Here is a 21,545-nt window from a genome sequence, read left to right as displayed (position 1 = left end):
GGAATAAAGATATTAACGGTGGTTTATATCACCACAGCTAGAACAATTTAACAAGTTCAAACAATTTAACATTGATATAAAACTATATTCTGATTTTTTCATATGTCCCAATAATGTCCTGTTGAGTCTTTTCTCTTCCCTTGTTAGATCCCATCCAGGATGACCTATTACATTTAATTGTCATTGTCTCTTCAGTTGCCAAAGTATAGGGGTCTCCCTGATCCTTTCAACTCTGAAGTCTAGTCTGGGAGCAAGGAAATCCCTTGTTTATGAGCATAGAATGTCCCTTCTTTCCTAGGAAACTGTCTCTTCACAATCTCAGGCACTGCACTGCATGTCCTACAGCCCGTTACCCCTTACCCCAGGCAGCATGATGTGATGACCTTCCCAAACACTCTACAGGTCAGCTCGGTGAGCTGTCTTCTACAAGCAAGGTAAGTTCTGGGAGGGCGAGCCCTCCAGGTCACCCCAGACAGACTGGTTCAGATATGCATGCTCCCAGCATGTGTACGAGGGCCAGTCTGTTCCCTCTTGACCCAGGACCCAGAGTCTGCATCGGTTGATTCCATGTTGAGCTGCTGAGGGGTAGGGCAGGAAGGAGCCAGCCAGGGTACTGCAAGATCTTATAACTTTTAGGAAGCCTTTTTCTTGATTCGGAGCTGCCCTGTTATTCCACTCCTCTGTTTTCTGGAGGCCAGAGCAAAGATATTTCTGGGAGTTCTTGCTGGTTATTCAAAGCTTTGTTTCTCCAAGATGTGAGATGGTAGACTGAGCAGGACAATTCCAGTCTGTGGTTTGATATGGTCTTATCCTATATTGGATACTGATTACTAGAACGAATAGTCCCAAAGCGTCAATGGCCTCTTAGATTCAATTTACAAGGGAATCATCCAGTGACAAAAATCACAAGATCCTAAAATTTATCTATGCTGCCCAGTCAAAGGGTCTTTTTTAAAAGATTTATTTAGGGAAATGGACTTGGCCCAGTGGTTAGGGCATCCGTCTACCACATGGGAGGTCAGCGGTTCAAACCCTGGGCCTCCTTGACCCGTGTGGAGCTGGCCCATGTTCAGTGCTGATGCGCGAAAGGAGTGCTGCCCCACGCAGGGGTGTCCCCCACATAGGGGAGCCCCACACTCAAGGAGTGCGCCCCATAAGGAGAGCTGCCCAGTGTGAAAGAAAGTGCAGCCTGCCCAGGAATGGTGCCGCCCACACTTGTTTGTTTGTTTGTTTATTTCTCTCCCCTCCCCCCCCCCCCCCAGTTTTCTGCTCTCTGTGTCCATTCGTTGTGTGGTCTTCCGTGACCGCTTCTATCCTTATCAGCAGTACCAGGAAACTGTGTTTCTTTTTGTTGCCTCATCTTGCTGTGTCAGCTCTCCATGTGTGCAGAGCCATTCTTGGGCAGGCTGCACTTTAGCACTGTGCATGGGCCAGCTCCACACAGGTCAAGGAGGCCCAGGGTTTGAACCACGGACCTCCCATGTCATAGGCGGACACCCTATCCATTGGGCCAAGTCCGCTTCCCTCAAAGGGTCTTTTTTTTTTTTAAAGATTTATTTATTTATTTATTTAATTCCCCTCTTCCCCGGTTGTCTGTTCTCTGTGTCTATTTGCTGCATCGTTTCTTTGTCCGCTTCTGTTGTCGTCAGTGGCACGGGAAGTGTGGGTGGCGCCATTCTTGGGCAGGCTGCACTTTCTTTCGCGCTGGGCGGCTCTCCTTACGGGGCGCACTCCTTGCGCGTGGGGCTCCCCTACGCAGGGGACACCCCTGCGTGGCAGGGTGCTCCTTGCGCTCATCAGCACTGTGCATGGGCCAGCTCCACACGGGTCAAGGAGGCCCGGGGTTTGAACCGCAGACCTCCCATGTGGTAGACAGACGCCCTATCCACTGGGCCAAGTCCGTTTCCCTCAAAGGGTCTTAAATTGTCAAATTCCCACTTCCTAGACCTTTGTCCTCACCATTGCACATTTCTGGACTGTCTTCACATTTGGCTCAATAACCTTAGTTATCTCCATCAGCCTTCTGTGCAAAGAGGTTTCCAAACATCTGTTCTGCTCTACTTGTGGAGATTCCTGCTAGGTTTGCATGATGTTGAACTAAAAAATATCTCCCCACTAACTAGGACAAGTAAGAGAAGGCCAGAAGAAAAGGGAACATTTAAGAAAGAGAACCTTCTTTACCAATGCTGCAAAATATAAATTCTTATGTACCCAGGTGTTAGAAATCTCCTACTTGCAATAATAAATATATGTGAAATCTGACCCTCTCTTACAAGGCTAGTATGTCCCATTTTTGTTTTGGGGACTTTGACTGGGTAGATAAACAGAGACAATTTACCCCTTTAATATTTCCCAGAAATGCATCAATGTCATTATGAAAAAATTAGAAATCAGAAACTTTCAGTTTAGGTAAATCTAGCTTAAATTATTTTATAGTTTACTGTATATTACACATATGGGGTGGGGGCCTAGGATCACATTTCTCATGACTATGTCCTCTGAAGGTCTTAATTAGGCCGTGGTTCTACCCCAACAGAGCTAGGAGATAGACATGCCCAGACGGAAAATTACCAAATATTAGTTAACTCAGGTCTTTAATTAACTGATTTCATTTTTATGAGCTCTACTCCTCAAGGAAAGATAGAAACATAGATGTAGATTTAGCACTTACTAATGAAAGTAGTCTGTTTCATGAATATTCTTATTAATTAAGGTGTTAGATATTAGTGCAAAATTTTTTCTTTAGATTTTTTTCTTTATACACATATTTTTACATAAATTTATAAGTATGAGTATCTCAACCATTTTTAAAAGGAACAATTATTTCCCCTACCCCTTTTCCTTTTTATGGGAGTGGGACTGGCTCATTCTCCCTCTTTATTCTAAACTCCATTCACATCAATGCCAACACTGCTCACTGGTAATCCTAGTTACTAAATAATTTGTATCCGTCTAGATTTTTTTTTCAAAAACACACACACGCACAAACAAGGTTTTAGTCATTGTTTATTTTGCAAAAATGAGATCACATTATATACACTTTAATGAGTATGGCATTTCTCACGTAATACCTCGTAACAATCTCTCAAAACCAACTGAATGGCCCTAATGCATTCTTTTTAATAGCTGGAAAGGATTCCATGCTGTAGATAACTGTTGGCTTATTATGAATTTCCCTTTTTCCTGGACTTTCAATTCATCAACAATTGTAATATTCTTACACTGTGGCTTTATTTCTTTGATTAAATTCCTAAGAGCAAGATCACAGGATAGCGTTGTATTTTTAATGAGATGTTGCGAGACATATCTTCAATTTGCCAAGTGATTGTGAGCACTGCTTTTCCTTGCTGGGCCTGTTTTTTTCACTGGTGAAGTGGGGATGTGGAACTGCAAATGACCTTGAACAACGCTTTTAGCTTGTTCTAAAATTTTCTGCTTCTGTGCTGGTGTCTACTGCCCTGCATTTTGCTGCAGTGAAGTGAGAATCATCACCCCGGCTGACTCAGAAACATGAGTCCTGAGTGTCGGAGTCGAGATTTTGGACCTACATTTTGAACACTGACTAGTTACTTAGCTGAAACGCTATGGCGAGAAAAGCTAACCTCGATTAATTTGTATCTCCCTGACACCCAGCTGAACTGCAGAGTGAGGCCGATTAGAAAGCTTCCAACCTTTTGCTGGTGATGGTGAAATGTACCTTAATCTAAACTAAAGGTGCCTCAGGACACATTCATAGCAGCTTCTGTGTTTGAGCACTTTTGCAGGACACTAATAATTTCCTTTTAATGAAGGTATATTCTTTATCATTGGGTAACCAAACTACTGACCTGAGAAGGGAACATGTTGCACAATGATTATCTACATTGTAAAGCTTTTCTATTCAATGTATGTCTATCCACATTAAGCTTTTTGGACCAGGGAGAGAGAACTGTTTTATTGGCTAACTCTGAAGGGCTTTAAACAAATGATTCATCCAGACTAAACAATAACAGCAATCGTTTATTGAAAGCATGGCATGTAGCACTTCGCGTAGGTGATCTTGTTTAATCCTCTAACAGCTCTGAGATAAGTTAATATTCTTATAATCCTTATTTGACAGATTGGGGATTTCTTCCAAGGTCACAGAGCTAAGAGGTGGTGCAGTATGTCTGCAGAACCCACACAAAAAAACACCGCAATGGAACTGGTCAGCAGTGGGCAAGTGGGACAAAACTACTGGGTTTCTTGACAGTAGGCAGTGTCACCTGAACCCACAGAGTTCTTGCACAACATTTACATACGTTTTAGGTTTTTATGCTCCCATGGCAAATTCTCCTGAACGCAGACACAAGCTCCCACACTTTATCTCATGTGGTGGGGTGGACAGGAGTCAGCACGGATCTGGGCTCAAATCCTCACTCCGTCTGCGGACTTTGGGTAAATTTCTATGCCTTTCTGTCAAATGGGGCCCTCAGCTCGTTTCCTCAGGTTGCCTGTGAGGACCAGAGGAAGCTGGTACCCGAAGGGCCCAACTAAAAACACCAGGGCAGGCGTCTGAGAATTCCCATTTCCTTTCCCTCCCTGCTCCTTCTCCGATGCGACTGAGGGCATCCAGAGCCTCTCCTGCTTGGGTTCCAGCTTGCCCTCCCCTCCGCCCGTGTCTTGGCACAAGCACGGGCGTCAGGGCCGCCACAGGCCGGCTTCTTTTTCAATAGGCTACCCCTGCCTATTGGGGGCGGGGGCACACGGGTTTTCAAAAATAGCCATTTATTTGCTTATCTGCGAGAAGGTAGCCACGGGGCGGGGGCAGAGTGACCGGGGACAAAATCAATTACTGTTTTTCATCTTTGACAAAGTAATTAAGGCCGTAGTCACCGGCTAATTCCGACCCAATGGCTGCTGCGGTGATGGATGCGGATTTACTGCCTGCTTGGCGGTGGCGCGCGGGCCCGGTTATCACTCCAACCAGACGGCCGAGAAGGGCGGTGGCAGGGGCCCGAGTCCGCAGGAGATACGCCTGGTTTTCTTTCTTTCTGTCTCGTTTTTCTTTTTCCCTCTTTCGATGTTGTTTTATTTTGAAAGCCGCGGCTCCAAGCTCAGCGCTTCACTGGCTCTGACAACACGCGAACGAACCGCGAACCGCCTCGGGGCCTGGCGCGGTCTGCTGCCCCCTCCCCACTCCTTCCCGCGCTCGCCCCTCATCTCTCCCCCATTCCCCCCGCACCGGCCTGAGGGAGACCCAGCTAGCCCTCTTGCTGCAGCTCCTCCTCCTCCTCTCCACTCAGACCCACTTTCTAGAGTCTTGCGAGGAGAGGCGGGGGGAGAAGGGGAGCCGGAGCAGGGCCTCTCTCCCCCTCCCTCCGCAGCCCTGCCTGCGCGTCACTCGCCCCTGCCGGCCTGACGCGCAGCGGGCCCGACGCGGGAACCCGAGTGCGCACTTGGTTGGGGAGGGCCGCGGGACAAAAGGTCAGGCCCGGCGGCCCAGGGAGACACCGAGCGTCACTCAGGCCCGGGACCGCAGCGGGGGCGGCGAGAAGGCCCACAGAACCCCGCCTCCGCTGCCCAGCTCTTCCCCCTCCCGCCCGGGCTAGGGATGTCGGTGCGTCCGGGACGGTCTCTGCGCCCAGCGGACGCTCGGGACGCGCGCTGCCCTCGGCGGGGGCGGCTCGAATGCAAATTTGTGAAACTGGCGGGAGTCTTTTGAAGTCGTGAGTCGTGACTGGAGGAAGTACGCCCAGGGCCCGCTGGAGAAGGCCCGCAGACGGAGGCTGCCAGCGCTGCCTTCCATGGCCCTCGTACCCCGGACTGACTCCTTCTTGGGAAGTGGGGTTTGTTTCGGAAGGAGCGCCGGGCAGGCTCCCTCCCTCCCGCCCCCGGCCCGCGAGTCCGGGGCGCCTTTCCCCCATCTCCCTGCGAGATTCTCGCCCAGCCAGAACCACTGGAAACCCCTCCGGCCCTGACTTTCCGCCCTCACAGGTTCCCCTCTGCCGACCTCAGGAAGAGCGCGACGAGTCGGGGCGAGGTTCCCGTGGAAGGTTAAGAGCGCAAACTCTTCAGAGCTCCAAAGCGGCTTTTGAGTCTTAGTTTCCCCAGTTTTTAAAATTGGGTATTTTCTCAAAGGCAGTTGTCAAGAGTAAATGAGATCATTCATGGGAAACGCTTGCACAATGGTTCAATATTGAGAGCTCAGTAATTGTTAGCTCAAAATTACAATAAAAAGCGGTCTGAAACCCGCAAGGCTCTCAAGAAAGGCCTCCGCAGGGAACCTATCCTGCCCCCAGGACAGCGCAGACTGCGGGCCCCAGCCGGCTGCTCTCGGAGGGGCCCGGGGCTAGTACGCCAGTGAGCAGAGGCATCAGAGCGCGCTCGGGCAGATCGGGAGGAGACGCGAGGGGCCTCCGCAGTGCCCCGGGAGCCTGCCACAATCTGCCGCCGCAGCCTCTGCCTGCGGCCTTCGCTGCATTGTCCTCCCGCCGCCGGAGAACGGCCCAGCGGAGTGCGACCGCGCCGACCCCAAGGCAGTGGGCCAGGCTGCAGGCAGCAGGGAAGGGACAAAGTGCTTATCGTAGCTCTCCATGCCCGCGGTCAGAGGTTCCCGGAGCCGGGGCAGCCAAGGAAGGAGAGAGGGAGAGTGTTCTGCTGCGAATCCCCCTGTTGTCTAAACACTACGCCTTCTCTATAAAGGTGTTTCCCCTTTCTTACGGTTATAGCCTAGACATTGCTTTATACTAACAGGAAAGTCTATCTTTTCATTCCTGCGGCCACCTATCCCAACCCCCAGAGTACAGCAGAATGTCTGAGTGGCTTCCCAGGTCGTCAGTCCAGCCCCTGGTTGCTGGCAGTCGTGATTTGGAAGGTCTCTAAGATTCTGCGCTTCCAAATTATGCCTGATTCGGGTGGATTTTTATTGAATGGGCAATGAAGAAAAAAATGGGTTTCCTTTGACATTGAAAGTGACCTGAGAACCAGGTCAGTGTTGGAAATAAGTCCCTTTTATTTTTCGAAAGCATTTTCAGAGGTGCCTAAAAATATGAAAAGGCATAATTTCACTCGGAAATTTTTCCTGATTGTGTTAACAAAGATAAAACAGGAATGCAAATACGATGTTTAAATTTTTAAGCAAAACCTTACGATCTTCCCAAGACCGATTTTTCTGGGAAAAGGAGTGTGGATAAGTCTGCACATAAACGTATGTGGGGCTGCTCTCTTGTAAAGGCAGGACGACCATGCCTGCACCGGCCATCGCAGAGTCACGACTCTATGTGCAGACTTTAGATTGCTTTCGGGGTTATATTGCAAAATCCCCTGCCCGCAGATTTGGGAATGCAGCAACGGGACCTAGTGGAAGAGAAAAACAGAGAAAAGACAGTGATTTAAGTCCCCCGCGTCCACTTCAACAACCCAATCCGCTCTGTTGACGGCTGCGCTTCGCCTTGGGTGCAGTGGGACGTGTCCCTCCAATGTTCCCCGTAATTAGGAGGAGACAAACTTCTGTCATCCCCTCCTGCCTGCATCGGTTTAGTAATCAGACCCACATGAGTCACGCTAAACACGCATCCCCCTCCTTCCCGAGTGACAACGGGCCAGCGCATTCTCGGCTGTTGTCCCTTTAAAACTGGAATCCAAGGGGGTAATGATTTATCAAACTTGTATTATCAAGAAAATGTCAAACGAAGGGCACCTTGCTTTGCACTGACGCAAACCCAGCCTTTTCCAAGGAGATATAGAAAGCGTCTCTCCTGCCGGAGCCAAACCCAGTCTTGTCAAACAGCTGTTTTCACTCCTTACCGGTTCAATCCGTTGCCTAAGTCAGACATGGTGAGTGTTTGCTTTTGTTGGTTTAGGAGAGTGGGTTAAGGGGGTGGAAAGGGTAGATTCGTTTTGGATACTTCTTTTCTAAATGCTCTGTATATTTTGGAAAAGGGAGGAGGAGGATAATTCTCGAAGCTGTAGGTATTTGTACTTGTGAGCATCACCTGAGCTCAGAAAGAGATTGGCGAGGTTGTTGGAGCTGCGATTTCGGGCACTGTCCTCGGTACTGAAAATCCAGATGCCAATACAGAGGCGAGTCGCTCTGGGTCTTAGAGGCTGTTGAAACAGGAAGGCTGGCAGGAGCCAGGTCCTTAGATTTGATACAAACTACGGAGGTCTGATGAGTGCATTGTGAAGGGGGGGGGGGGCGGTTAGACGAGAGGCAAGAGGCTGAGTTAACGGTAATATGGTTATTCTTATTGTATAATAATTATTGGTGCTAAGGTTTAGTAAGCCCTGAAAGATAATACAAGGGGAGAAGGACAAGGAAAAACTACCACTAGAAATTCATTTGAAACTCAGTTGGAAGAAAGCAAATGAAAATTAGTCATGAGTTTTGTTCCCCAAGCAAGTGTAGAGGTGTGAAGTGTATTAGACTCTTGTGAATAGTCATGCCTGCAAAAAACTTTATGTGTTCTTTTACATTTCTGGGAATTTGGTCGTGAATGTAGATTCTGTAAGATAGCAAACGCGGCTTTTCAGTCTGGTTATTATCATTGAAGTTATTGCTGTTATTACTGTTATTTTGGTCGTGATCCTTATCCCTGTCTTTGCTACCTGGCAGGCAGGGGTAGATTTGGGAGCACTCCTATTTGCACAAACGATTTGGCCTCAAGCACTTGCAGGTGCCAGGGCATCAGCTTTGTGGCCGCAGCTTGTCTATTGCTTATAAAAGAAAAAAAAAAAGGCAATGTGCATTGTTGAATGACAAAGGAAATGGGGCGGAAAATTAAAGAATCTTTCTACAATGGTGATGGGGACGCAGGCACTCTTCAGCCGTGATGTGAAATCCAAAGAGGGAGGGAAGCTCATGGCTGTAGGGCTATTTCCACCCTCCTCTTTTCCCCCTCCAAAAAACATTTCTGCCTCACAGTTCACCCACCATCAAGGAAGGGAATATTAGCTTCTTTATGTCATCTGGTTATTGACGAGAAAAGCAAATTGAGAAATACCGGTTGCAGTCTTTCGTTGGCGAAGGTCAAATAAATCCAGATTTCAATTTGCTTCCCTCAGTGTTTGGACCTGAGATGGGAACGTCTCCATGTATAGGTAAAGGTTTTTAAAAGCTACTGAGACTTTATTTTTTGCACGAACTTGACGTTGTGTTTGCAGGACTGCGGTGCTCCTAAGGAAATGAATAAACAACCAGCCAACAACCTGGAGGTGGTATCGGCGCCGGGTCACCTCAATGGCCAGTGTGAGCCCAGGACGAGCCCGGAGCTGGAGCATCCAGCGGCTACCGACGTGCCACCGCCGCGTGTACCCAGGTCTGCTTCCACCGGCGCCCAAACTTTCCTGTCCCCCGACGCGCGAGCCTGCGAGACCGAGCGGCCAGGAGTGGGGGCTTGCAAACTCAGTAGTCCGCGAGTGCCGGCAGCTTCGGTGGCTCTCCGGGACTTGAGCGAGGCGCACGGCGCTCAGGCAGCAACTGAGGCTGGGGACGCCGGGACCCGCAACGCACTGCACTGTAAGATTTCGGCCCTACGTGGCCCAGAGGGGGATGCTAACGTGAGTGTGGGCAAGGGCACCCTGGAGCGGAACAATACTCCAGCCGTGGGCTGGGCGAACATGAGCCAGAGCACCGTGGTGCTGGGCACGGATGGAATCGCATCCGTGCTCCCGGGCAGCGTGGCCACCGCTGCCGCCGAGGTAAGCAGGGTGCGTGCGAGGCGAGCCGGGCCGCGGCGGGTGCACGTGTGCTGATGGGGAGGTGGGTTGGCAGCGCCAGGCGGTGGATGCTTGGGGCTTCGGAAGCTCGCAGTACGCTGGGGTGGCCAGTTCAGGGTGCGCTGATGGTGCGAAGGCAGCTGTGACCCTGCCAGAGGGGGTCAGGAGCTCATGAACTGCCGGCTACTTTGCCCTTTCCGAGCCTGGGTGTAGACCCATGAGGTCGCTGAGACACAAACTCCTACACCTTTTTGCAGGCACAACTTCCTTCCTGCCAATGATTGGGTCTTTTATTTATTTATTTTTAATTAATTGATTTTTTAAAAGAAGACGGGGAAAATCCCTGGAGGATTAAGTTTACAGTCCTTTAGTACTTTGCATTGCAAGTTACCATTTATCACAGGAGAACTCATTTGATGTGAGGTGGGTTAACCCTGAGGCTAGTGACGCTGAAGCTTCAGGATCCATCATTTGCCCAGGACCTTCCAAAGCCCCAAGACCTAATCTTGTCATCATAGTTTTTATTTTATTTTATTTTTAACGAGGACCTCCCTCAATTGTATAAGGCTCAGACCCCACAAACCTGGATCCATCCTTTGCTGCTCAACTAGAGGCATGAAAAACCGGTAGAGCAAATCTCTATCCTGGGACCAGCAACTATGGCTGGGAGCCTCCTTTCCCATAGAGGCCTTTGTCTTCTTTCATTTCCCTTCAGTCTTCCTGCCCCTAAACCCCCTTCTTGAATCTCCTCTTTCTTGTCCTTGTTTTATCACTCCAGTTCCACCACCACCACCCATTGCCTGCTTCTCTGCTGTTTCCTCTCCTGTCCTGTCCTGTCCTGGGCTCAGGGGATAGATATGTGTCCAGAACATCCACCTGTGTAGGATCCAGAGTTCATATGACCCTTTTGTCCTGGTCACTCTACTGTTTGCAAACACACACACACTTGTGCACCTTCACACTTATCCTCAGGCCCCAATGGCAGGAGCTCAGCTGTTAGAACTGAACACAAACCTAAGCTTTTTCACTTGCTCTTGCTTTTGGGGTACACTTCTGGAGCGTTTGTCTGTGTTAACTGCCTCTGACAGCATATACCCAACACTGTGGTCCCAAGTAGAGGCAGAAAATTTGTTTCATGTGCCTTGCTTAACCTGCGCACTGCGGCAAAAGGAACTGGAACACTCACCCTTCCCAGCCCTGGAAAGATTGGAAGTCAGGTGGTAGAAGGTGTGTGTGGGGGGAGGGGGGCCGGGGACAGTGTAGGGAGGATGTTAAAAATAAGAGAGGCTTTCTCTGACCTCTGGGTCCCTGAAGGTAGTGATCAAGCCCTGCACTTACCTATTTTCAACCCTGCCCATCTTTCTGATTCCTGCCTGTCTGACCCCACCTCTGCCCTCCTTTTCCCTTCCCAAGGCATCTTCCTCTCCTGACCCCTACTTTATTCTCCATGGCCTGTAAAACAGTGTGGAACATACCGGGTTGCTGGCAAAGGTGGTTGAGGGTGGTGAGGAGGTGGAGGCTGTGTGGTGGTCCAAGTCCCTGGAAGCTTTGTGCAGTGTCCAGTGTCCTGAAAAGTTTGAAAGTTCATTGAGGTGGCCTCACCCAGAGGCATTCCAGAACCCAGTACTTCTCCCAAGAAAACATGCTAGAGTGAGCTTGGAGAAGAGAGCCCCAAAGATTCATTGACTGCTAGAGCTGGAAGGTGCCCCAGTGGGCAGTTATTCTAAGCCTCTCATTTTAAAGATAGGGACATAGAGACTTAGAAAGAGCAAGTGGTTTGTCTGAGATTACCCAGCTAATTAGTAGCAGATTTTAGACCAGAAACTGAGGATTTAGATGTCCTATTCCTTACCATATCTACCCTTCGCATCCCCCTTCTTTTCTTCACCCAAAAAATCTCCCTTCTGCTCTTCTCCCTTCCCCCAATGCTAAATGGTACCCCTCCTCCCAAATTAGCTGACCAGGCAAGTTCTTCCTGTAAGGCTTTGTATGAGGAATTGAGGAAGTAGCTCTGACTGGCTTCAGACATTGCAGCTTTCTTTCTGGCCTTGGCACAGACTCTGTAGTAAAAAAGGGTTGAGGGAGGGGTGTGGTGCGGGTTGTTGCGGGAGAGGGGTTGTTTAGGGACCTGCTTGCTGGGGACTCTAGGCATGATATTGGGGGCCTGCTTGCCAAATGAACTCATGGTGAGGGGTTGGGGATGGAGGGGCCTGCTTGCAATCAAACTACAGGTTCAAGGTTTGGGGAGAGCTGCTTGCTGGTATACCTTGACTGCAGGATTTGGGAAAGAGGGACTCAGGGGTCTTTTTAAGATGAATGGTCAGATCAGAATTGGGGGCCTGCTTGCTAAAAGACCCTCAGTGCAGGGTTAAGGGGTAAGGGCCCTGCTTGTAGATGCATCCTCTGTTCAGAATTGGGGTTCTGCTTGCCAATGCATCCTCGGTTGAAAAGTGGGGGCCTGCTTGCTGGAAGGACCCTCAGCAGGGGGGAGGGGCAGAATGGGGCCTGCTTGCTGTCGCCCCGGGCTGTTATCCGACCATGTGCTTTTCCGCCCCCAGGAGGACGAGCAAGGGGATGAGAATAAGGCCCGAGGGAACTGGTCCAGCAAACTGGACTTCATCCTGTCCATGGTGGGGTACGCAGTGGGGCTGGGCAATGTCTGGAGGTTTCCCTACCTGGCCTTCCAGAACGGGGGAGGTATGGCTTTTCCGCTCTTTCCGCCTGCGGCGCGGCGGGGCGGGCACTTGAGGGTTGGGTGGGACCCGGAACCCTGGGGCGGGGCCGGGAGGGGAGGCTCAGGGCAGCCTCCTCACACTCCAGCCCCCATCCCGGGCAGGCGTCAGCGCCCAGCCAGGGAGCACAAATCCCGGAGGCTTCTCCCTGGACATGGGGCACGGGGAAGGACGGGGTTCCGTGTTCCCCCACTGGCCCAGTTTGGGGGGTTGGGTCCTGATCGAAGCGCTCAAGAAGTTGCGACACGTAGTCTGTAAACGGCGGTATTCCGCGCACCTAAACGACCTTCGCGCCAGTAGTGGTGCAGTCCTAGAGCCCTGGATTGAGGACGTTTTAAAATTACAACCTGGAAATCCGAGCCTCCTAGGAGACTTTGGGATTGGCGCTTCGGTAGAGCTGAACCTCGACGTAGCAAGCCCGGAGGCGCGAGAGAGAAGGGCTGGGGCGTGTCCTCGGAGGTCTCCGGCCTGAATAGAAACCTTTTAGAAGCACTCCAAGCATACTTTCTTGGGCGCAAGCAGGGCATATTTTGCTTTTCGCCAAGTCATTTAGCAAAAACAGTTTTCGTTTCATGTGTCCCGAGTGGAAGTAGCTGCTTTTGAAGGAAAACCGTTCCAGAGATGGGAACGACACCAACTAGGAATGCACCAGCCGCCTGGCCGCTAGGATCCATTGTACGTCTTCTGTACCCACCAGGAAGGACCAGGCACATTCAGAGCCCCCGACGCTGGCCTCCCGACCTTGGTGCGCCGGGGGCTGCAGCTCACACGCTCCCTGGCTGACTAGCGCCTTCTAGAAACAGGAATGTGCACCCAGGGCTCCGGCCACAACTTGTCCACTGGACCTTAGCCCCATGAGGTCATGTGGCTTAGGGTGGTTGTTGTTTGTTTGTTGTTTTGTTTTGGTGTGTCTGCTTTGTTCCTCTTGTTCTGCTTCAGGAGGGATTTGGTATACAGCGACTAGCAGGCGCTGCACAGGCAGACCTCCCCTTCACCACAGACGATTTAAAGGGGGAAGTGTGACTGGTTTTTCCAAACCCAAGTTAGGATGCATTGACAGGTGCCCGGAGCAGAGTGTTTGCAGTCAGGGGAGTCCTGTAAACAGAAGAACACGTTCTGGCCACACGAATATAGGCTCCTCAGCTGGGGTTTCCGCAGGAAGCCCCCAGGGCAGGGCGGGTGCGGGAAGCGGCGGCACGCGCTTTGATAAGGCCTTGCGCAGGGAGAGCGCCTCTGCACCCACCCGGGATCCCCGGAGTGGGGGATTCCTGGGGTGGGGATGGGGAGGGAGTTCCAGCCAAGGGCACTTGGCCCCAGAAAATGCCCGCTATTGACTCGACAGGGATCTGCAAAGTGTGGAGCCGAGGGCGCCTCCCAGGCGGCTCTGGGCCGGCGCGGAGCCAGGCTGGGTGTGAGGGAGAGGCAGGCTTTTCCGCACTGCGGCTAAGACACCCGCAGCCTTGAGCGCGGGCTGCGGAGCTCGCCTTCCCTGAACGAGAAGGGTTACACAATCCACGTCTTTCTCAAAAACCCATAGGGAAAGGATAATGTGGGCTCTGAGATTTTATCCCCCTTCCGGTGCTGGGGCTGCTGCTAGGCCTTGCCATTTGGAGAACCCCGAGCAGGAAAGGCCCCCATCCGTCCGTGTCCCACCCCCCCACCCCCCCGCCCCCAGCTAGGCTGGAAGGTGTGAGAAGGGTGAGCAGAAAGGGCGCGCTAGAATTAGGCAGGATTTTTTCCACGAGCACGGAGCTCTGGGCTCTGGCACGGAGCTCTGGGCTCTGGCATCTCTAGTTCCCGAATAAGCTCTCGTCAATTAACAGTGCTTCCTGGTCAGTATCTTTTCAAAGTTCATTGCTATTCCCACAAACCCCTTCCGAGCAACCCCAAGGAACACTCGAAGGGAAAGACCCCCAGAGAATCTTTGGCAGGGCTGCGGAGGCCTACCACACAGCACTTTGCAGGCTGGCCTCTGGGGAACACAGAAATGAAAGCTAAACAGACGTTGACTTTGGGTTCACAAACTAGACAAGACACCCAAAGAAATATCATTAAGCAATCAGTGCCTGCAGAAAGATGCCAGTAAGTACTGTGGGGAAGACAGAGGATGGGGACTTGTTGGAAGAAGCAGAATTGACCTTGAAGGGTGGGAGGGATTTCTCATACGGGGTAGGAAGTGTGGAGTGTGTGTTGAGAGGACATCTGTCTGGCAGCGCAGACCCAACCCTGTTTGGCAGGAGGCCTCAGGTAACTCAGGTTACTGTGGAGGAGGTTTTAGCAGATTTGAAGTCACTGGTAGGTCTGGTAGTGCATCAAAGGCATGAGTTTCTTGACCCCTGAAAGGGGATAATTCTGGGGATTTGAAGTACTATAATAAGAAAAAGAAAAGACTTAAAACAACCCTCTGCCGTATAACTAACTCCTAGGCAGCTGTGGGGACCTGAGACAGGGAGTGGGTTTTAGAGGAGGGCTCTTAGGGGTCTGGGGGTGCCAGAATAGCAAGAGTTTCCTCAGGAAAGGAGCCAACTGTCTCCCTTAGTTTACTGAAAAGAAACCCAGCCCCTCCCCCGGAGCCTTGTGCCCCAGGGTTCAGTGGCCAGAACCCTGCCTGCCCCCTGCCAGGGCTCTCACTTCCCACTTTCTCTTCCCAAGGTGCTTTCCTCATCCCCTACCTGATGATGCTGGCTCTGGCTGGGCTGCCCATCTTCTTCCTGGAGGTGTCCCTGGGCCAGTTTGCCAGCCAGGGCCCGGTGTCTGTGTGGAAGGCCATCCCAGCTCTACAAGGTGAGCCCACCTCGCTTCCCAGCCTTCCCAAGCCCTCACCCTGCCCTCTCTGGCACCACGGGGGTCAGCCCCAGGCAGGGAGACCTGATGATTTCTTTCTTGTTTTGACCAACTCCACCTCCCGGGCCCAGGAACTGCCCAGGATCACCCCTTGACTGTTAGGTTCTTGATGGAATGCTCCAGTGGCCCCAGTAGAGATAGTTCACTCTACTGTTAGCACATCCATTGGTAAAAGAAGTCAAGGCCTAGGTCCCCACCCTGTGCTCACCTGTAAGAATTCTGTAGGATTCAGGCTGGAATGAACCCCTGGAATTTTTGCTTCCACAGGCTGTGGCATCGCAATGCTGATCATCTCTGTCCTAATAGCCATATACTACAATGTGATTATTTGCTACACACTTTTCTACCTGTTTGCCTCCTTTGTGTCTGTGCTGCCCTGGGGCTCCTGCAACAACCCTTGGAACACGCCAGAATGCAAAGATAAAACCAAACTTTTATTAGGTAAGTTTGGATATACTTGCTTTAGGTGTGCGGGTTCTGAAGTATTCACTCATACATTTGGCAAAGATTAATTGCTCTCATATTATGCATGCCAGACCCTGTGCTAGTGCTGGGGGCCCAGAGGCTAAAACAACCAAGTGTACTTAGTTTAAGGAACTCATGGCCTAGAGCAGAAGTTATCAAACTTTAGTTTACTCAGGAATATATTGTCAAAAATTCAGATTCACAGGCCCACCAGATAGTCTAATTTATCAGATCTGAGCAGGGCCTGGGAATTTGCATTTTAACAAGGCCATCTGGAATCTTAGTCCTGCTGGTGTGTTTCTCAGACCAGCAGCATCACTTTGCTGAGAAATGTGGAGGCCACACCCAGCCTTTCTGAATGGGAATTTGCATTTTAACATGATGTTTTGGTGATCTTTTTTTTCATAATTAATTTTTTTATTTTTAAAGAAGCTTTAGATTTCATAAATGTTACATAAAAATTATAAGGAATTCTCATATGCCCTATTCCTCGCCCCTCCACACTCTCCCATATTAACAACATCCTGTGAGCCAGTGTGGCTCAGTGGTTGAGCATTGGCTTCCCACATACGAGATCTGGGGTTCAATCCCTGGCCCTAGTACCTTAAAAAAAAAAAGTAATAACATCCTTCATTAGTGAGGTACATTTGTTACAATTGATGAACACATATTGAAGCATTGCTACTAACCATGGGCTACATTTTACATTATACTTTATACTTTGTCCCTCACAATTCTGTAAGTTATGACAAAATATACGATGGCCTGTATCTGTCACTGCAATGTGAGGCAGGACAACTCCAATGTCCAAAATATGCCCGCATATTACACCTGTTCTTCCTGCTCTCATCCCTCAGAACTTCTGGTGGCCACTGCCTTTACGTCAATGATAAAGTGTTCTTCCATTGCTAGAATAATAATAGTCTATAATAGAATAATAATAAGTCTACTTTAGTCCTTTGTTCATTCCCCAATCTTGAGGATTTGGAGATGGTGATGCCCACTCTGTTTCTAATTGAGAGGTGGCTTAGGCCCTATGGGACAGATGGATGGAGTTGTCTTGTTTGCAGTTGCAGACACTCTCTGTTCCTTGGGATGGGCATTGTCCACCATCATGTCCTTGTTCATTGTCCTGGGTGAGTCCAATGAACAGGAGAATAGGTGTTGCAACTCTGCTGAAGTTCAGGGCTCAAGGGGCACATGCACGAACAAAAGATTTAAGTCTCTGAGACATATATTTATTAAGTATAGTGGTAATTATGGGTTCAAATAAAAGGGACAGAAGGGCCAGGTGTAGAGAATCTATAAATGAGCCTAACTCTGTTACATCGGGGAGCATAAATTCCAAAGTAAGGCCCCTGACAAGGTGCTGAATTCCTGAGCTGTCTGCCCTGCTTATAGTTTCTGGATGTCTCTAGAGTCCCTCAGGAATCCTCCTCTTTGAGGCACTGTTTACTGTGGCAGACAATGAGAATCCTACTGAGACTTGCATTAGTGTAACCTCTGGAATGACCTCCCAACTCACTTTGAAATCTCTTAGCCATAAAAACTCATTTGTATCTACCATTTCCCCCTTTTGGTCAAGGTCTTTTTCCAGATGCGTAGTGATTCTTCTATGCACGGTCCAATTTGTAAAGCAGTTCTCTGGGTCCTAGAGTCTAGGAGATGCCTGCATGTGATCTGGGACCACACTTCACCAAACACTGCTCAGTGCAGGAGGTAAATATGGAAGCTGACAACCTCTGGTAGAAATATACATAATGTGCTACCTAGAAAAGGGCAAGTCAGCTCTGCCTGAGAAGACAGAGAGCATTCCTGGAAGAATGTCTCAGAACTTACATTGATTGGGACTGGAGCACTTAAGGGAAACTGTCCGCTTCTTGGGTCAGGGGATTGAGCGTGAACGTGAGAGGGAGTAGGGCAGGTGTGTTACTTTTCTGGTCTGTAAGACATCTCTGCCACTGCCTGTGTGTCTGGATCAAGTAACTTCTCTCCTGATCTTGGTTTTCCTCATCCGGAAAATGGAAATATAATCATACTTTTTTATCCTACCTGCCTCATGGTATTGTTATATGGAGGAAATGAAATGAAGGATATGATGGCAGATGAAAATGTATAAAACCCAACAAACAGAAGGTTCTTGTATTCATCACCTTTGAAGGTCATTTTTTCCCCCACTTTTTTTCATTTTTAAAAAGACATTTCACTTACATAAATGTCACAGAGAATATATAGGGGATTTCCATATGCCCTGCTCCCCACACATCCCACATTTTCCTATATTAGCAACATCTTTCATCTGTGTGGGACATTCATTGCAATTGATAAATCCATTTTGGAGCATTACCACTAATCATGGGTTATAGTTTACATTGTAGTTACATAATCTACTCTGTAGATTATGGCTGGATATATAGTGGCCTGTATGTGGTCATTTGTGTAGGGACCTATAAGCAAGCAGTTTCTTCTCCCATGTAGCTCTTTTACTCCCCTTACACTGGGTTGGTGCTGAGGTTAGCATCCTGTGATCTCTGTATGGTTGGTCCTTAGTGTTGGCCCCTAAAGCCAGCTCTTTCCCTTGCAGTCTGCAAGTTGCAGAGCTATGGTATTATTTAACCTTATGCATGTGTTCGGAGGAAAAATGAATTCTTCTTCCTACACTCCCAGAGAGATGCACATACCTAGAGTCAGCAATTCCTAGGGGAGTACTTTTTCGTACACATGCACGTACCTACACACCATGCCTCTTCTCCACCTAGAAAGGCTTTGAATTAGACTGAAGGAGAGCTAAAACTTGAGACACTTGCCCATTAAATTTAAACTCCTGGAGAGTTCAGGAATGGGGAGACAGCGATCTGTGTTTGTTCCCAGGTATTTGGCTAACTAGAGGTATGGCCAAGAAGTGCCTCTCTGGACCTCAGTTTCCTCATCTTTAGAATCTCCATGTTGATGATTTCTTAAGAGCAGTGTCCTCAGCCCTGACTGCTGCACGTTAGAATCACCTGGGAAATTAACAAATCGAAACTTTGCCAAGTGCCCTCTCCAGACCAATTAAATCAATCTCTGGGGATAGAGCCTAAGGCATCTATAATTTTTAAAGTTACCTAGATGCAAACAAGGGTGAGAACAACTGGGCTGGAATTTGCCCACACGCTAATTTTAGTTTCCATTAACCTTAAGTTCTTGGGATAGAGTGCCCATCTTTTTCTTACAATCCGTCCTGGGTTCAACAGCCAGCTTTTGCAGAGCTGATGGCAGGAAGAATCCCAGTCAGTAGCTGTTTGTAGATTCACAACCAATAATAAACTGCTGGAATGTCTTCCTAAAAGGAGTTTCCATGTTAGGTAAAGTACATTTTCCAGGGTGTGGGTCTGGAATGGAGAAATATCTCAAGGCTGCAGGTAATCCTGGACCTCTAATTGTTCTTGCCAGATTGTGCCTGGGGGGAAGGCCACTTTTCAAGGGGTGCTGGCTGGAGGGAGCTGTTGCCTTGATTTAGGCTCCACTGGACACTTGGTTAGGGACTACTTGGACCATGGTGATCTGTGCCCCTGCAGCACATCCTCCAGGAGGGATGGTGATTCAGAAATGCCCTCTTCACTTGCTAACGATACCCACTAATATTTGTGCAGCACCTTGATACTTACTAATAACTAGCATAACTTGTGGCATGCCAAACACCATGCTAAACTATTTTATATGTATTACCAATGTTAAGATGCACAACATGCCTACATATAGTTCTGTTATTATTTGCATTTTACAGGTGAGAAAACTAAGGCTTAAGATCAGAGAGTTAGCTGTGTGGGATTTGAACCCAAGTTTGTCTTTCTCCCAAGGTCATGGTATTCACCGCCGTGGTGATTGCATCCTAATGTACAAAGCAGCTTTATAAACAACACCTCCTTGATTTCTAATACCAGCCCTGTCAGTTTCAAGGGGAAGGTGACTTGATCACTATTTTGCAGGGGAAAAAATGGATTTTAGGCCTCAGAAGCATGCCTTATCCCTTGTAAGGTAGAACCAGCCCAGGAATTGTGTTTCATGACCCGCATCCCCACTCCCCACCTCCACCCGTCCTCATCCTCTGCTCTGTCCAAGGTTCCTAAAGTGCGCTTGGTCCAGCCAGAGCTATTCCATCACTCCCGGCAGAGTGTTGGCAGCCCGGGTGCTCCCTAAATGATGTTTTTCGTTGAGGTTCTATAGGCAAAAAAGGAAGCTGATCTGAACAACAGTTTGATTTATTAATTCCACTTTTGGGAATCTATTTTGAGGGGAAATGAGATGTGGGTAAGGATTATACAATATTGTTCATTGCAGTCATCTTTACAATATTGGAAAAACACTGGAAATGTGTGGCAAAAACCCAAATAATGATTGAATAATTCTATGGTTCAAATAAATTATGGTGCATGCGTAGGTTGAAGTATTTTATATCCACTACAATGAATATTCATAAAACATGGGAAAGTCTTCATCTTATATTAAATATAAAAGCAGGATACCAATTTATAATATAATGTTATCTTTATGAACAACATGTTATGATTAGAAAATATATAGGAAGATAATACACAAAATATTAACAGTGGTGAATTTGGGGCCATTCTTTTCTATGTTTTCTATCATGGACATGTATTTATTTTACAGTCAGGGAAAAAGCAGGAACCTTTATACACACATACATGTATATATATTGTTTATGTTTTGTTTTGTTTTTTAAAGCAAGTTGAGCATGTTGACTCGGCCAGGCATGTGGCATGTAGGTGGGGACACAAGAGACAGAAAGACCCAGTCTCTGGCCTCGTGGAGTTTCCAGTTTGACTCACAATAACCCAGCAAACTTGAAAGGTAGAGCAAAGACATTGCACTCTTAAGCTCCTAGTGAAACAGTACCAACCATAAAAATTATGTGAGCACCTAGCAGAGAGAGACAATGGGCATTTTCCACTCCAATTATCTTTTGAAATTGTATGAGCAGGCTGGGCAAGTCTTATCTCATTCTTAGCTAGAGCTAAAAAATTTTTTTTCTTTTTTGTTTGAGAATGAGGTGTCAATCTCCATTTTTTCTTTGTGCTGTCCCTCCATCTGTCTTTATGTTATCTGCACATGAGCCTGCTCCGTTACTGAGGCCTGGCTCACTTAGGGGCCTTCGGGATCTTGGGGTAACAGGAAAGATCACGGTGGCCTGATTTGCAGATATTCAGGGGGCTTTATAGGTCCATTGTTGTGCTGGACATGTTGGGACTCCAGACCATGGATGTTTCCAGGCTCTCTCCCAAATGAGCATTGTGAGCAAGGCTTGTTGAGGAAAGGGAAAAACTCCTTCCCCTAATGCAGTGTTTCAGAAACGACCTTCCAGGTTCAGCCCACCCCTTACAACTGCCTAAACCACCCATATCTTATGACAGCCAGGCAAAAGACTATTGCCAGGAAAGAAGGGACATATCGCCTGCCATTGTGCTCTTCAGTCACAGCAGGGAGATGTTTGCCCGGTGACCTTCTCAGTGTTCTAGTAACATCGACCTGAAAGTTCTGTGCTAATGGAGATACCCACGCACCGTAGCGGCTGCAGCCCCTAGAGAAAAGCCCGTGGGAGGGGTTGAGTTTGCCACGGATTTCTAAGGTGCAGGCTGTAAGAGAGACTGTCTTTAGGGTAACTGAGCCCTCCAGGTGTCCGTGATGGAGAGCGGCTAATCTGTGCTGCCAAGTGAGACCAGCGACTGTTTTATGAGGAGCTAGCTGGGGCCACTTAAAATGGAAACAACATAAATACCATTTCTATTTCTGGGCTGGCTTAATTTTCATTAGAACTTTAATTAAATG

General features: G+C 48.7%; 1 protein-coding gene across 1 annotated transcript in view; it reads left to right on the top strand.

Moving 5' to 3' along the window:
* The first annotated feature begins 9,129 nt into the window (after nt 1–9,129).
* SLC6A5 (solute carrier family 6 member 5) overlaps nt 9,130–21,545 on the top strand; it is a 57,206-nt gene continuing 44,790 nt past the window's right edge. Inside the window, exons 1-4 of the mRNA XM_004459814.4 lie at nt 9,130–9,660; nt 12,237–12,375; nt 15,063–15,194; nt 15,522–15,695. Of these exons, the coding sequence (XP_004459871.3) occupies nt 9,145–9,660; nt 12,237–12,375; nt 15,063–15,194; nt 15,522–15,695 (961 nt within the window). The 5' untranslated portion in view covers nt 9,130–9,144. The remainder of the gene's footprint in view (nt 9,661–12,236; nt 12,376–15,062; nt 15,195–15,521; nt 15,696–21,545) is intronic.

This window comes from Dasypus novemcinctus, chromosome 10, assembly GCF_030445035.2.
Source record: "Dasypus novemcinctus isolate mDasNov1 chromosome 10, mDasNov1.1.hap2, whole genome shotgun sequence".
In the NCBI taxonomy this organism is placed as follows: Eukaryota; Metazoa; Chordata; class Mammalia; order Cingulata; family Dasypodidae; genus Dasypus; species Dasypus novemcinctus.
The sequence above is the reverse complement of the archived record's forward strand: the minus strand, read 5'-3'. Positions and strand labels throughout refer to the sequence as shown.